The sequence below is a fragment of the Lissotriton vulgaris genome, chromosome 1_2, assembly GCF_964263255.1.
Source record: "Lissotriton vulgaris chromosome 1_2, aLisVul1.2, whole genome shotgun sequence".
NCBI lineage: Eukaryota > Metazoa > Chordata > Amphibia > Caudata > Salamandridae > Lissotriton > Lissotriton vulgaris.
The window spans coordinates 29,535,242-29,548,774 of NC_141686.1; the positions used below are offsets into that span (position 1 = coordinate 29,535,242).

The 13,533-nt window shown below is 42.2% G+C and overlaps 1 protein-coding gene across 1 annotated transcript in view; it reads left to right on the plus strand.

Moving 5' to 3' along the window:
* TTC38 (tetratricopeptide repeat domain 38) overlaps positions 1–13,533 on the plus strand; it is a 693,598-nt gene that overhangs the window by 369,045 nt on the left and 311,020 nt on the right. The window contains exon 11 of the mRNA XM_086952761.1: positions 9,360–9,525. Within this exon, the coding sequence (XP_086808887.1) occupies positions 9,360–9,525 (166 nt within the window). The remainder of the gene's footprint in view (positions 1–9,359; positions 9,526–13,533) is intronic.

The window sequence follows — 13,533 nt, forward strand, 5'->3', positions numbered from 1 at the left end:
TTTTGCCCATATCATACCCATAGGGTCCGGCATATTATTGAGAATCTTTCAGTATGTTAGCACGGAATGGAAGGTAATCATCCAGTAATCGATCTTCTAATGGTGAGGAAACGGACAAGTCTGAGCCACTAGGTAACACCTTCTGAAGTACACTCTGCACCTGAAGATACCGGAAAGTTTCCCCTTCCTGTAGGTGGTATTTTCGTTGCAGCTCACCAAACGGAACAACTCCCCCCTTCTGCCACAGGTCCCCCACCGTTGAGAGACCTATCAGGTCGCGACCTACATCTTTAATATAAATGCGGTAGGTCGAAATTCGACCCCCTACGAATCGGTAATTTGCTAAACACCCTATAAGTAACATAGTTCGCTTTGCAAATTAAGACATTGGGCGTAAAAATTCTGGTCGCAAATTACAGACAGTATTTTGTACAATTGTATGTACATCCAGCTCACTGTTCTTCAGAGTGCTGTTGATCACAGATCAACTTTACCTCATTCTTGGAACGTGAAAAACTACTAGCGGTCACACATTATAAATACCTGGAAGAAATCTTTACTAGCTCCATGATGTGGAAGCTTACTAGAGAAGTGATAGTAAGCAATGCTGTACCTATGTTGGAAGGTCTCATTAAGTTTTGCGCATCCCCTCTGAATTTTGCTGTGGCTCATCATCTCCTCCCAGGCGTCATTTCTTCTCATAAAGCACTCCTGCCATTTTTCCTATGGAAGATACCCCATGGCCATCACAGCCAGCATCCAGACCAGTCCTTAATTTGTAAAATATGAAGTCCAGGTGCACAAATGTTTGCCGGAGGCAACACCCACAGTCCCCGGCGCCACCCACTTCCTCCACTGGCTCCACCCACGTCCTCTATTGCCTCCACCCACGTCCTCTATTGCCTCCACCCACATCCTTAACTGGCAGGCTGGAAGCCAGATGTAATATCCGGTCTGAATTTCAGTAAGGGAGCCTTCCTCAAATGAGGTTTTGATAGGAGGTTCCCCTGCACTGCAAATATTTTGAAAAATATGAACTCAAAAGTGCATGTAAATCACAATTTTGGAATAAATTAACTAAAATGACTAATGTATTGAAAAGAGGTATGTGAAATATTCCAATCCTCTTTGTGCCGATTTAGAGAAAGGACAATACTGTGGTATGTGCAAAAGTGCTTTGTTTTGACGTTTTTAGCAGAGTCTAATTGTGTGTCATGAGCTTAAAGATACAACTTTTACATACTTGCTAATATATCAAAGAGGAATCTTCAGAAGCATTATGCTACAGTAGGAAAGTGTTCCCGCTGTAGCCTACATCCCCCACTCATATTGTCCCCTGACTGTGATGTTAAACACACCATCCCCACACCAGACCCAATCACCGATATCCTACCATACCTGTACATCTGCAGCTATTATAGTTACAGGGAATTCCGTTCATTACTACCTTTGCTAGACTCAACAGGAATATTTTCACATCAGTGCCTGAATTCATCCAGTGTCACAGAAAGCTTTACCCATCATGACTTCTAGTGTACCCTATAAACAAATGCTGGCCACTCGCAGTCAATTCAACACAGCACATGTTCACTATCTGTGAGTTTGCACAAGTATCAGACCGCCAGACCTACCCAAGCATCATACCTTTGCAGACTCAAGGTATTTCTTCTATTAGATCAGTGGTACATAAATAAAGTGTTTAAGGTAATGAGGTTATAGCCCCTAAACCAGATGCGACTATGAAATATCTGAGGAACTTCTGGAATTCTCTAAGCTCATTATGCACATTTAAGGATCTGTTAAAGATGACTGATTATTCAGGTACTCTCTGTGGCCAGGGAACAAATAGAAATGAGTGCAACATTAACACCTAATGGCCATTCAATATAGTCAAACTGGTCTGTGCCTCTAGAGTGTACTGCAATCAAGGGGTTGCAGTCTGTCAACCACTTCTGGGGAAGGTTACGGAAGCACAAACAGAAGGCTCTACAGTGTGTCAGTGTAATTAATATGCAGATATCACAACAAGAAATAAGTGTGTTGACCACATTAAACTGGATACACCTGGCACTGCATGGATCTTACCCCCTGCTGACAAAAATAACTCCAAGTTTCTACATGCCTCATGTCAATTCAAACTGACACATGCAATATTGGCCACAAGATTGATCCCTTTGCAAATCATCAAAGAAAGATCCTAATTGCCAAATTGTTGTCTGATTATTTTGTTAGGCTTGTCTTGAACCCAGGAACATTTATTAGCAGACAGGCCATGATAGGTGGCTTTGGGGTGAGGGTGCAAAATATTTCAAGGAACGATTGGCATCACAGAGCTTGACATTGTACTTTTGGCTCTTAAAACAAATGAAGTCAAAGCCAATAGTCTGGTTTTCATAGAGTAGAGTGAACAAAGGCCATGTCCAAATGCTACAGTGGTCGTATGGTGACAAAAGTAATAGTAGTGATAAGGGTAGTAGGGAGGTTGGTGGTAATGGAGGAGGAATGGTGATGTTCGCAATGATGGTGTTAGTGATAGTGGTAGTGACTATGGCTTACTGAAATTGTGACAATCATTTAAAATGTCTACTGCAATAAAAAAAATACTGAAAATAATTCCTTCCTCTATAGAATGCATAAATGAGCTAAATAACTGAGTGAGTGATGTCTTAGTGTATTTTCAGATAAAAAATAATCCCTCATGCATGACAATCCAAGCACTCTATAGGGAGTGGTATCATACACCAAGCGGGCAACTGCAAGAGGTGTGAGAGAAATTCTCATCTGGGCATAGCAACACCCCACTGAATGCATATTTTAAAGAACTAGTAACAATATGTTTACAGATAGCAGCACTGTCAAGGGAGGCCTGAATTCCTGGAAAAGGCTAGCACCTCTCAACAGGCGATTTGTGCGTGGACCTCTCAAAAGGCGAAGGTGTGTGTGTTTCGGTGGAAGCATGCAAGGATAAATATCTCAACTCAGAGTGGTTTGCTTAAAATGATTGTTCACTCACTTATAAAGGACAGACATTGGAAAATTGACTAGCCGACAAGAAAATCAGGAAGTTACCTGATAGAATTATGCCTTAAAAAGGTACATTCTGCAGCACAGAAAAGAGGCCAACAACGTCAGGCTCAGCTTGACATGTTCATCAGCCTGTCGCAACTACTGCATTGTCACCTCTCAGAGCACTGGCCTCTCAGGAGATAAATGCGATTTCCACATGAGGTAATTTTTGGTTAAGTGCCAGATAAGAAAGATAGTTAGTCCAAACCTTTTCCAAAGACATATCTTGGACTGTCAAAGATGTTTCCTGCTTGACGGACAATAAATACTCCTAAATATGCTTGACTATTCGTTAGCTTCTGAGGGCTATTGAAAAATCCTTCCATAGAATGCAATTGTACCTGAATATATTTTGGTGGTTGAATCTATTCCTAGCTCTCTTAACTCCTGCTGCTCCACTGCCATCTCCTCAGAGCGGGATTGGATTATAAAATAGGCACCAAATTAGAAAATCAGATAGCTAAGAAAGTAGACAACATTTGCATATCAGGGCAGTTATGAATTTGTACAGACATACTTTATAAGTGTTTTGCGTGGTATGCAAGCATGCATCCATTTGTGCTTGCTGCAAGCAGTTTTTGCATTAGTATCAGGAAATCAACTGTAAAAATGCCCCACCAAACCAAACCGTAAAACAGGCCCATAAACCAATAAAAAAGCAACCCATTCACAGATCAATGAGACCAGCCCTTCAGGCACTGCCAGATTTCCCTGTTGGCCAGTCTACCTGTGCTCCTCTTACATAGGCAGCAGTGTAGAATGTTATCCTACTCATGTTCCTCTTGATGACATGTGGAAAGCTGCAGTTGTGAATTGTATGTCGAGTATCATCAATGGCCTTTCCTTTGTACACCAACCACTGGGGCTCTTGGTTTCTGCACATTCATATACACTGAGGGTACCCAGGTGCTGCTAAAATGTTATTAGTAGTTAACATCAAGCACTGCAAATAGTGCCTATTTGATATAGAGAAATGAAAGCCACTGCATTCTCTGTAAGTGAATCTAAAAATAAAGAAAGTTTTCTCCCTACTCCCACTAATGCCTGGGAAGGTGCACTCGGAAGTCCCACTGTGACATGGCAGTAGCTTGTTTACTCACTGCCACATGGCAAGACCCTCACTAACCTACTAACATGGTGACGCTTTACACTGCCCATTACAGAGGTGGCAGTTGATGGCAGAAGAATAGAGAGAATTCAATCTGCTACCCTAGGAAAATATAGCTTCAGTCCTGCCCACTGAGCCTCTGTAAGCTATCGGTGGCTTTGTTGATATAAAAGGCTAAAGTATTCTATCACACCTTTAGTGCAGCTAACTCCAGCCAATTCCAGCTCTATCTCCGGTGAAAAGTAAAATCAAAATACAATTCTGAAATTAAGCAATCACCACATAGTAGTAGGGGGTTTAATGCATTGATGTATGACAAAGACAATGTTCAACTAAACAGTCACAACAAATCACCAATACGCAGAGAAGCATGTAGCCTAGCTGATCTCAGGTTTCCACTAAAATTAGAATCTGTATCCAAATTGTAATGTTCATACACTATCTAGACCCCATAAAGTAAGACTATTGGCAAGACAGCTTACCAAACATGCAAATATTTTGACAACATTTTTTCCGATTTCAGCACACCACAATCTAACCATATCTCATTGCCAAAAACTGGAACATATTAACTGCCTCCAACAGCTCAATACATGATTAATTAAAAAATAAGCATACAATCCTTCCTGATATGTGTGAAAGGGGAACACACCTTACCCCAATATTTAGGACTGTATATCCAAAAATCATGACACTCAAAAAGTTTATTTACAACAATTTATGTCAGTGACTACATAAGAAAATTGCGGCGTTCGTTACTTATTGGGTTACGTAACATTAATGCAGTTGCAGTTACATCCTTTATTACCATGCCTGCTGACTGTGGCACTGGAGAGCCTGGACTTAATATACTTACCTGTACGCTCAAAAGTCGAACTTTCACAAGACATCCGGCTCTCACGCGATCTGGAGCCATAGTATAAATATGGTGCCCCTTGGGTGTTTGATGCTTGCCACTGAGATTTCGAGGGGATCCGCTTGGAAGACGCATTACAGAAATGATAAAAAATTCGATTTTCACTCTTGGTCTGGCCTTTACCCCATGTGTTGTCTCAGTTGAAATTACTGATTGCGTTTTTGGAGTGCTTAACGTCTGTGACTTTCGAGAAAGAACGTTAAAGTACTGGAACAATATATGTACTTCAGGTCAAGTGCTAACACATAAATAACCTTGAATCTCACAATTAACTGCATGCAAAGTATTTTTATTGCATTTTCTAACAATTTTGTTTTCCAGTTTTGCACACAGTGCCTAGCAAAAGCCGCAGGATTGCTCGGAGTCAGAGGAGTCGTTACCTAACGTTCATTATGGCTATCTCATTCATACCAAGTTTACACTGCTACCACTATCGTGAAAAAGCAGCAGTGGTTGATTACTTACCGTGTTACAGTATGGTGAATGCCTTTAGAGGCCTGCTGTTGGGCACTGTACAAAACACTGCTTCAAATAATAGTGCCGTGGTGCTCAACTTCCGGTGCGTGCGTCGTGACTCGTGCATGTGTGCTTCGCCCATAAATGGATGACGATAAGGCGGGCTGGCGAGGGAGGGGGGGGTGTTGAGGGGGGAGGGGGTGCGTGGATTGTAAAAAAGGTCACACACAGGCTGCCTCGGCTGCCGCAGGGCCGATGCACAGTCGGAACCAAATCTACCCACCGGAACTACTGACTGAAGGACAGGCATGGATTTATTATCAGCTAAGCGTTGAAGCACTTTTTATCGGGGAGAATGGAGACAGAATGTATTTTCTGACACACGTTTTGCACTGCAGTTGTTAATGTAAGTTGCCACTCCGGTCTAGACCCGGCCCTGTTAAATAAGTGCCGGTGCTAAGCACCGGAAAACACCGGCACAGATTAAGCACTGCCGTAACATTCCATATTAAGAAATTATACTTTTTCAATTATTTCGCAGACCTCTGTATATCATTTGTTAAAACAATTAGTTCACCTTTAGGTAGGAGCAATAATTATTTAATGACCATGTGCCAAACTGTCACGTTGTTGTTTGTGGTCAAATACTTGATCCGGACTGCAGTAAATAAGTATTTCACTGTAGCTGCTATTGGAATGTAGTCGGATCTACTCACATTTCAACGTGGTATATTTATATATGTATCTCTTTAATGTGTAGTAGCTCTTATTTCATTAGCATTGATCAGAGTAATCTAGTGAGTACATCATTATTTTGACAATATGTGGCCATGTCCCCTGAAGATGTTATATGAATTGAAGGTGCATGGTCTCATTCTGGTATACCAGGTCCAGTAGGAACTAAGGGCCTGATTACGATGTCGGTCGGAAAGCTTTCTGACCGACTCCTTGTCGGAAACGGTTCCAACCGACTGGTGGCCGGAGGTTTCGACCGACCAATTATGGTGCTTCCGAACACAGTTTGGAAATGCTCCCATTGACTTCCATTGGAGCCTGTGTTTCGACCGTGAGCGGTGAAAGTCCGGTTTAATGACGCTACGGCGAACGGACTGAGTACTCCTACATTTGGCGTTGCTCTTAGCCTTTTTAAATGGCCGCAAAATTTAAATACCCGGGATAAAATTGAAGGGTCCCGAATAAGAGTGGGCAAATACGCTTTCCTCTTAAATATGGAAGGACAGCAAACAGTGAATTTATAGGAGTTCACCATCGCTAACTAAACAGTCACTGAATCGATGGAATTTAGCGTTGTCCAGATTTGACTGTTTAAAGAGGATATGTTTAAAGAGGATATGTTTAAAGAGGATATATTTATCTCTGAAGACCGAATTATTTATTAGCCCTATTCCTGATGAGGCCAGAATTATGATGGCTGAAACGCGTCGACATTTTGTTTGAAGAAGACCCCAGCCAAATTATTTGAACTTATGGAAAGCATTATTCACAAGGAGTAAAAGGATTGAAGATAGCCTAGAAAGATATGGACTATTTATACTTCTTGTGTAAAGGTCTGGTGGAGCTTACTTTGAGAGGAATGCGGAGTCTGTACATATAGCGAGCATCCTTTGTTGAAAGAAAAATTGGGCTACAGTACTTTGAATACATCTTTTTATTCATGTGTGTATATATATATACATATGTTTTGTATATGTTTACGTAAAAATTAATGTGTAAATATGTATACTTTTGTGTTCGTTTGTTTGAAGTGGGCCTACAAATTATACAAGCCCCAATCTAATTCTAATTCTTTTTCAATTAAAGTGAAAAACTAATAAGGAAACTAATATTGGGTGTTCTCTCTGTGGAGGTGGGAAATTTTATTTATACAAATACAAAAATAGTTTTTTCAGACAATTTATTTGTCGTAGGGGTAGATAATTGAACTATCTCACCAATTACCATAGATTCTGTTATTAGTGTCCCAGGCACCATTTTGCTTTATGTATGTGTTTCGACCAACAACACAGGCTCCCATTGAATAAAGGGGTGGTTTTGGAAAACCTTGCACCCTGTAGTGGGCTCCCCTTGGTGCCTGTCACACTGTGCATGATTCTACAAGGGGGGTCCCTTGGGTAACCCCATGGGCCCCAAACTGAGACCTCTGGATGAAGGGGGGACTGCGAGGGGCCCCAAAGTCGGTTTCTTACAGCCTTTTCATGTCGGACAGACCGAGTCGGAAAGGCTGTCGGAATCCGACATCGCAATCGATCGGTAAGAAATGCTGTCCATTGAGCTGTACGAATCCGCTCCAACCGACTCGGAGTTTCCGAATGCCGGTCAGAGCAGAGTCGGAATGACCGAGCTGTTACCTTTCCATCATAATCGGTCGGTTGGAAATGTTTCTGACACGGTTTAGGAAAATCCAAATGCCTTTCGGAGCCTTTCCAAACGACTTAGTAAGCAGTCCCTAAGTCCGTTACACAGATTCACAGCACAAATTAGTTTGAGGCTTTTCTTCAATATCTTTATCAGTTCGTCAATTAACAACCTGATAAAAAGTCAGAGATAGAATATTCAGCCAGATCACATCAAAACAGATTAATAAATAAAAGAAGAAAAAAATCTAAACAAAAAATGCTTGGCTTTGCTTGATTTGTGGGAATGAAAGTGGGATGGAGAAAAGAATGGATGCAAAGAAACAGCAGTCGAAAAGAAAGATTTCTGAAAACCTAAAACACCTTGTAGTTGTACATTTTGTTTGATAGGTAAAAAGAAAAAAAATAGAATGCCTACCACAGGTCTTACTGTTACAGGTGATATCAATCGACCGGCATTTTCAGGTCTGCAAGTGTACTTTGAGGTCCTCATTCACAAAGGACATACGTACTCGTGGCAGAGGCACCATATTCATAGGGGAGTCTCCGCACTTGGGGCAGAATCGCTGCAATGAGAATTCTCACTGTGTAGATTCTGCCCCGAGTGTAAAGACTCCCTGCTCGACTCTGTCATGAGTGCGGAGGACCTTTGTGAATCAGGTCTCAAGTATGCAATAGTCTGTAAGTTTCAGCAAATTCGCGAAGGTAAAGCGCTGTTAAAAACTCACAAAAGGTGATACCTACTGGAATTTTGGGACCCGTAAATTTCCCTTTGATAGAGCTCAAACCTGTTGACAGGCGTCTGCTCCAGCTTGTCAGAAAACCTTTAAAAGTAAGTACTTCTCAGTGTTGGATCCTGTGCTATAAAGAGGGGCAGTGCTATCAATGTAGCTGCCTGAGCCCAGTAGCAAGAGAATCAGTGCAGGGGGCTTATTTACCTTCTTTCTATATATTCTGTTACATTTTCGCCCTGTTTACCTCTCTTCTTCACCCTGTTCCACCTCTCTTCTTCAGAGTCTTTTCTTACTTTTCCCCCATTTTTCTTCCTAATCGTGGGAATCGCCCATTCTGTTGGTGTCTTTTCTCCTCTTTCATCTCCTACTCTCTTTACCTATTTTTCTACATTTTCCAGCTCTGTGCTTCATCTTATTTCCTCTTTCAACTTCTTTTTTGAATTTTATATATATATATATTTTTTTTTAAGTATCACGTTAAAAATGTAGAATTTTGAAGTACTATTTGTTTAGGTTGGAGGTAATGCTCCATTAATAAGAGGCCATAGCACCTTCTTGCGTGGCCAATCATAAGTGTATACAAGGCACAAAAATTTGATTTTAAATGCATTGATTTCATAACAGAATTCGCATTTTATGTTCATTTTATTACAAAGGTAAGGGAATGTTTTAGTTACCTTAGTAAATATCAGATTGTCTTCCAGGGGTAAATGTCGGAGACCGGTGGAAGAAGCTTGTACAGGTCACAAAGAAGCATGCTAAAGATCATATTCTGATCTTCAATGATCTGCATATTCTGATGTCCTCGTTGAGTGCAAGTGATCACGACACAACAAGTCAGCTTTTGTCAACTTTGCAGCAAGTTATAAAGTAAGCAATTTATAATTGTTGCCAATGTGAGAATGCGTAAAGAATGTCACAGTCCCAATTCTCAATCATGTTGTATGTAGCTCATGGTTAGAAAATGTTGTATTACATTTTAATTTGTTCTCTTTGAAGAAGCACCTTAGATCACTATGAAATAGGTTTTTGAGACACAGGTTATGTAGCCATCCTACTGCCATACATTACATTGTGAAACTGACCGTATGGGTGAGCCTGCCGAGTACAGTCCAGTGTGAGTTTCAGGAACAGAAACATTTTCAGTTTATTGGATTGGCAAACCTGATTTTATCAGGAAAAGGAATACCCACATCCTCATTTCCAGAAGACTAAACCAAATTAACAAAGCATGTACCACAGAATAGAGGTAAACACCTGGTAGTAAAGTCATTTTGGTTTACTTTCCTTATGTGGGCTATGTGCCTACATGCGCATAGTAGCTCATGGTTAGAAAATCAAAAGTTGTTTAAGCAGAGAGCTGCTGTAATGCACATTGTTTTGTTCTGAGCAGACTTGTGTGTGCCTCTTGATATATTGGTCTGTCTTGTTGTTCAGTAGTTGTCATGGACCTTCCAGAACACTATTTAGGGTGACCAACCGTCCGTAAATTTCACGGACCGTCCGTAAATTGGACCTCACGTCCGTTGTCCGTGAGGATCCTTTTTACGGACGCCTTTTGTCCGTAATTTTGGCCTTGCAGGGAGCAGAGCTGTTCCCTGTGAGAGGCCTGAGCTCCCTGATGGGGCGCCTCGCACTCCACCTCGGAGCACAAGAGCAGCCCCCCTCCCCCATTGTCATTCTGTATGGGCTGATGATGGCCACACACAGAATGACAATGGGTCGTCTGAGGTGTTACTGCATGCGGTGGGCCTCCTCCTGCCATGGTCTAGGGCAGCGTATTTTGTTAGATGATAGGAATGTGCAAACACGCAAATGTGGCTACAGAATCAAGTTCATTCAAAGAAGCTGGTGAAACAAGTTGAAAAGAAGAGGCTCGGGCTAGAGTGCTTTCAGTCTCATCATTTTAGAAAAGTACGGTTTAAATATTATTTTCAACAAAGCCATGGTTGCAGCATTTTTATTTTATGCATCTAACAGCCATTGACAAAGCCAATAGTTCTGGCTTGTTGTAGGTGTAACAATACTTGTTATTTATCTGGATAAAATGATAGAAGAGGCAAAATACCAGTCTGGCGGCGCACTATGCTAAACACAGATTTTTAGCTTAGGTGTCTTAAGCCCCGCTCTTAATTACATCGAACACCCCCTTTTGAGAGACCCTCTCCCTTTTATCATCCCGCTTAAAGCCTTGAAAACAACACCATGTCACAGTCACCTCACGTCCTAGCACTGTGCATCATGCATGACTCATGACTTCCAATTTTTCAGATTGCCTATGTGCAGGGGCATAGTGAATACTCCCCCACCCCACCCCTTGCTTTAGGAACTACAGGGAGGGTGACATTCTTGATGGGCCTCTTCTGTCTGGAACTCTGCAGACAAAGGCTCAGCTCATAATGAATATGAAAACGTGGGGGAGTGAGTAAGTGAAAGGATGGCTGGATGGATTGCTGAATGAATGATTGAAAGGGTGAATAGATGGATAATTAGCTAAAGGATGGATAGATGAGTGAAAGGGTGGATGATCGGTGAGTGAATGGGTGGATGGATGAGTGGTAGGGTCAATGGATGGATTCATGAGTGGATGAATAGAAGGATGGGTGGATGGATGGAAGGATGGATGGCTAAGTGAAAGGGTCATTGGAGAGAGAAAGGAAGGATGGGTGGATAGCTGAAAAGGTGGATGGGTGGAAGGATGAGTGCCTGGATGAGTAAATGAACGGATAGCTGGATGGGTGAAAAGATAAATGGCTGGATGGAAGAGTGGATGGATTAGTGTACGGATGGATAGGGTGAAAAGGTGGGTGAATGGATGAGTGAAAGTATGGATGGCGGGATGGATGAGAGAAATGATGTCTGGAAGGATACACAATGGATAGGTTTGCAAATGTATGAATATGTTAGGATATAAATGGGATTACTTATATACTATGCACAACCTCCTTTGATGTGTCCGTAAAAAATACCTTTTGTCCCGAAATTTTGTCCTGAATTTTGACCCCCTGTCCTGAATTTTTGTCCTGAATTTTGACCCTTTGTCCTGAATTTTTACACTCACTGTCCTGAATTTGCACCCATGACAGTTGGTCACCCTAACACTATTAGGATAGACAAAGAAGCAAAACCAAGTTGCACGGTTTGCTTTGTAAAATCCTCATTGAACGTCTTGCCGAATGCTCCCAGGCTATAAAGAGTAGAACGTGCAAACCAGGGAGATGTCTTTTTTTAATTCTCTTGTTCTCATTTTTTTTAAACTAATCCGATTTCCATAGATTGTGAGAATCCTGTTTCTAGTCTTTCTTCACATGCGACAGGAGGACAGGTACTGAATTCAACATGTTAATAGTGCACATCTTTAACCATACGGGAGGAATAGGTCATTGGGGTTCAAGCAGGTTTTCTTAGTTCTACAAAATGGTGTCTGTGAGTCCCTGTGATGAGCAAGTAGAGAAACTAATGATGTGAATCCTCACACTAAGATCACCACTATTTAATCTCCTCTTCTCTCCTGTCCCATACCCTGCTTATTGGTTGAGGTTTCATTTAGTAGTGTGATGGTGCGCACAAGGAAATACTAAACAGAAACCATGTTGGAATGGGAATCTCTCCTGCATAGTACATGGCCTGTTCCATTGCTGATTGCCCAACTGCATGTGATTCTGGCATCCTGACATTTATTTTGGCAATGGCATCACACTAACCTAGTGAGCGCGCAGAGGCCTAGGATTTTCCTTGACAGTACAGTGCCCAGAGCTTGTCCTGTGAACTGGAGGGTGCACCAAGGGTGCCCTTGTAGTAGGCAGATGACCACTGTCTCTGTCGTGGCTGTAGTGTAAAAAGCAGCAGTGACCGTATACCGGGTTTTGTTATTTGCAGTGGGCCAGAACTTTATATCTGTCAGTGGGAGTGGTCGTTTAGTGCCTTTGTTGTAAAAGTCTGCAGTTATGTGTAATGCAGAACATTGCATTAATAACCCATGTGTTTGGTAAGTGCATGTACAGTGAGGCTGTGATACATGCATGGTAGTAGGACTCTGTGTACAGTGTGTGCGAGTCCGAGTACTGAAGCCAGTCGGATCCATTATTTTGGATGTCCCTGGTTTAGCATGGCACAAGATGAAGGATGAGGAAAGTTAACCCAGGCAGTAACAATGTATTGCCTGCATCCCAGTGGCTGAAGGATAGAGATCGAGACACTGATGAGAAGAGGATGGAAACTGGACTGCCTATAGAAATGCCATAAATACTTTGTTAGCAGGGGGCTTCTCCCTAATTATTCCAGAACACTGAGTTTGTAGATAGTAGTGGTGAGGTGTGGGGCTGCACCTGGCCTGTCTGCTAAAAGAGAGAAGTGTCCCAGGCCCTGCGGGAGGAGAGACTGTGAGGAAAAGAGAAAGGTAGATGAAAGGAAGATGGGTCACTGCTGAGTGGACCTCAGTCAGCCTTAGAGGCTGCAACTACTCGTGATCACTGGAGGACAATACTCAGGCTATGAGGCTGCAAATGCTGGAGAAGCCATGCCATGACCCCCAGACCTGCCTTGCTGTAAGCGCTTAACAACCTTGATGCAGTGCTTCTGAGTGGCGCCGGACGGCCAGAGAAACTGCAATTGCTGTAAAAGCTGAATTTGCTGTGCTGCTGTCATCCATCAATGCAGGAGTTGAGAAGAGGACTCCATGAAGACGGAAGGTGCCCATCACATTACCTGACCTGCAGGATCACTGCACATGTACCATCAGTCTAAAATAGCAACTGGAGCCAAGTACTAATACGTTCTTTGAGCCCAAACAAATGGACTAAAATATGACTGCATTGGCAAACCTACAGAGTACTCGGCACAGCATAGTGACACACCCTAGATGCAGACGGGGAATGG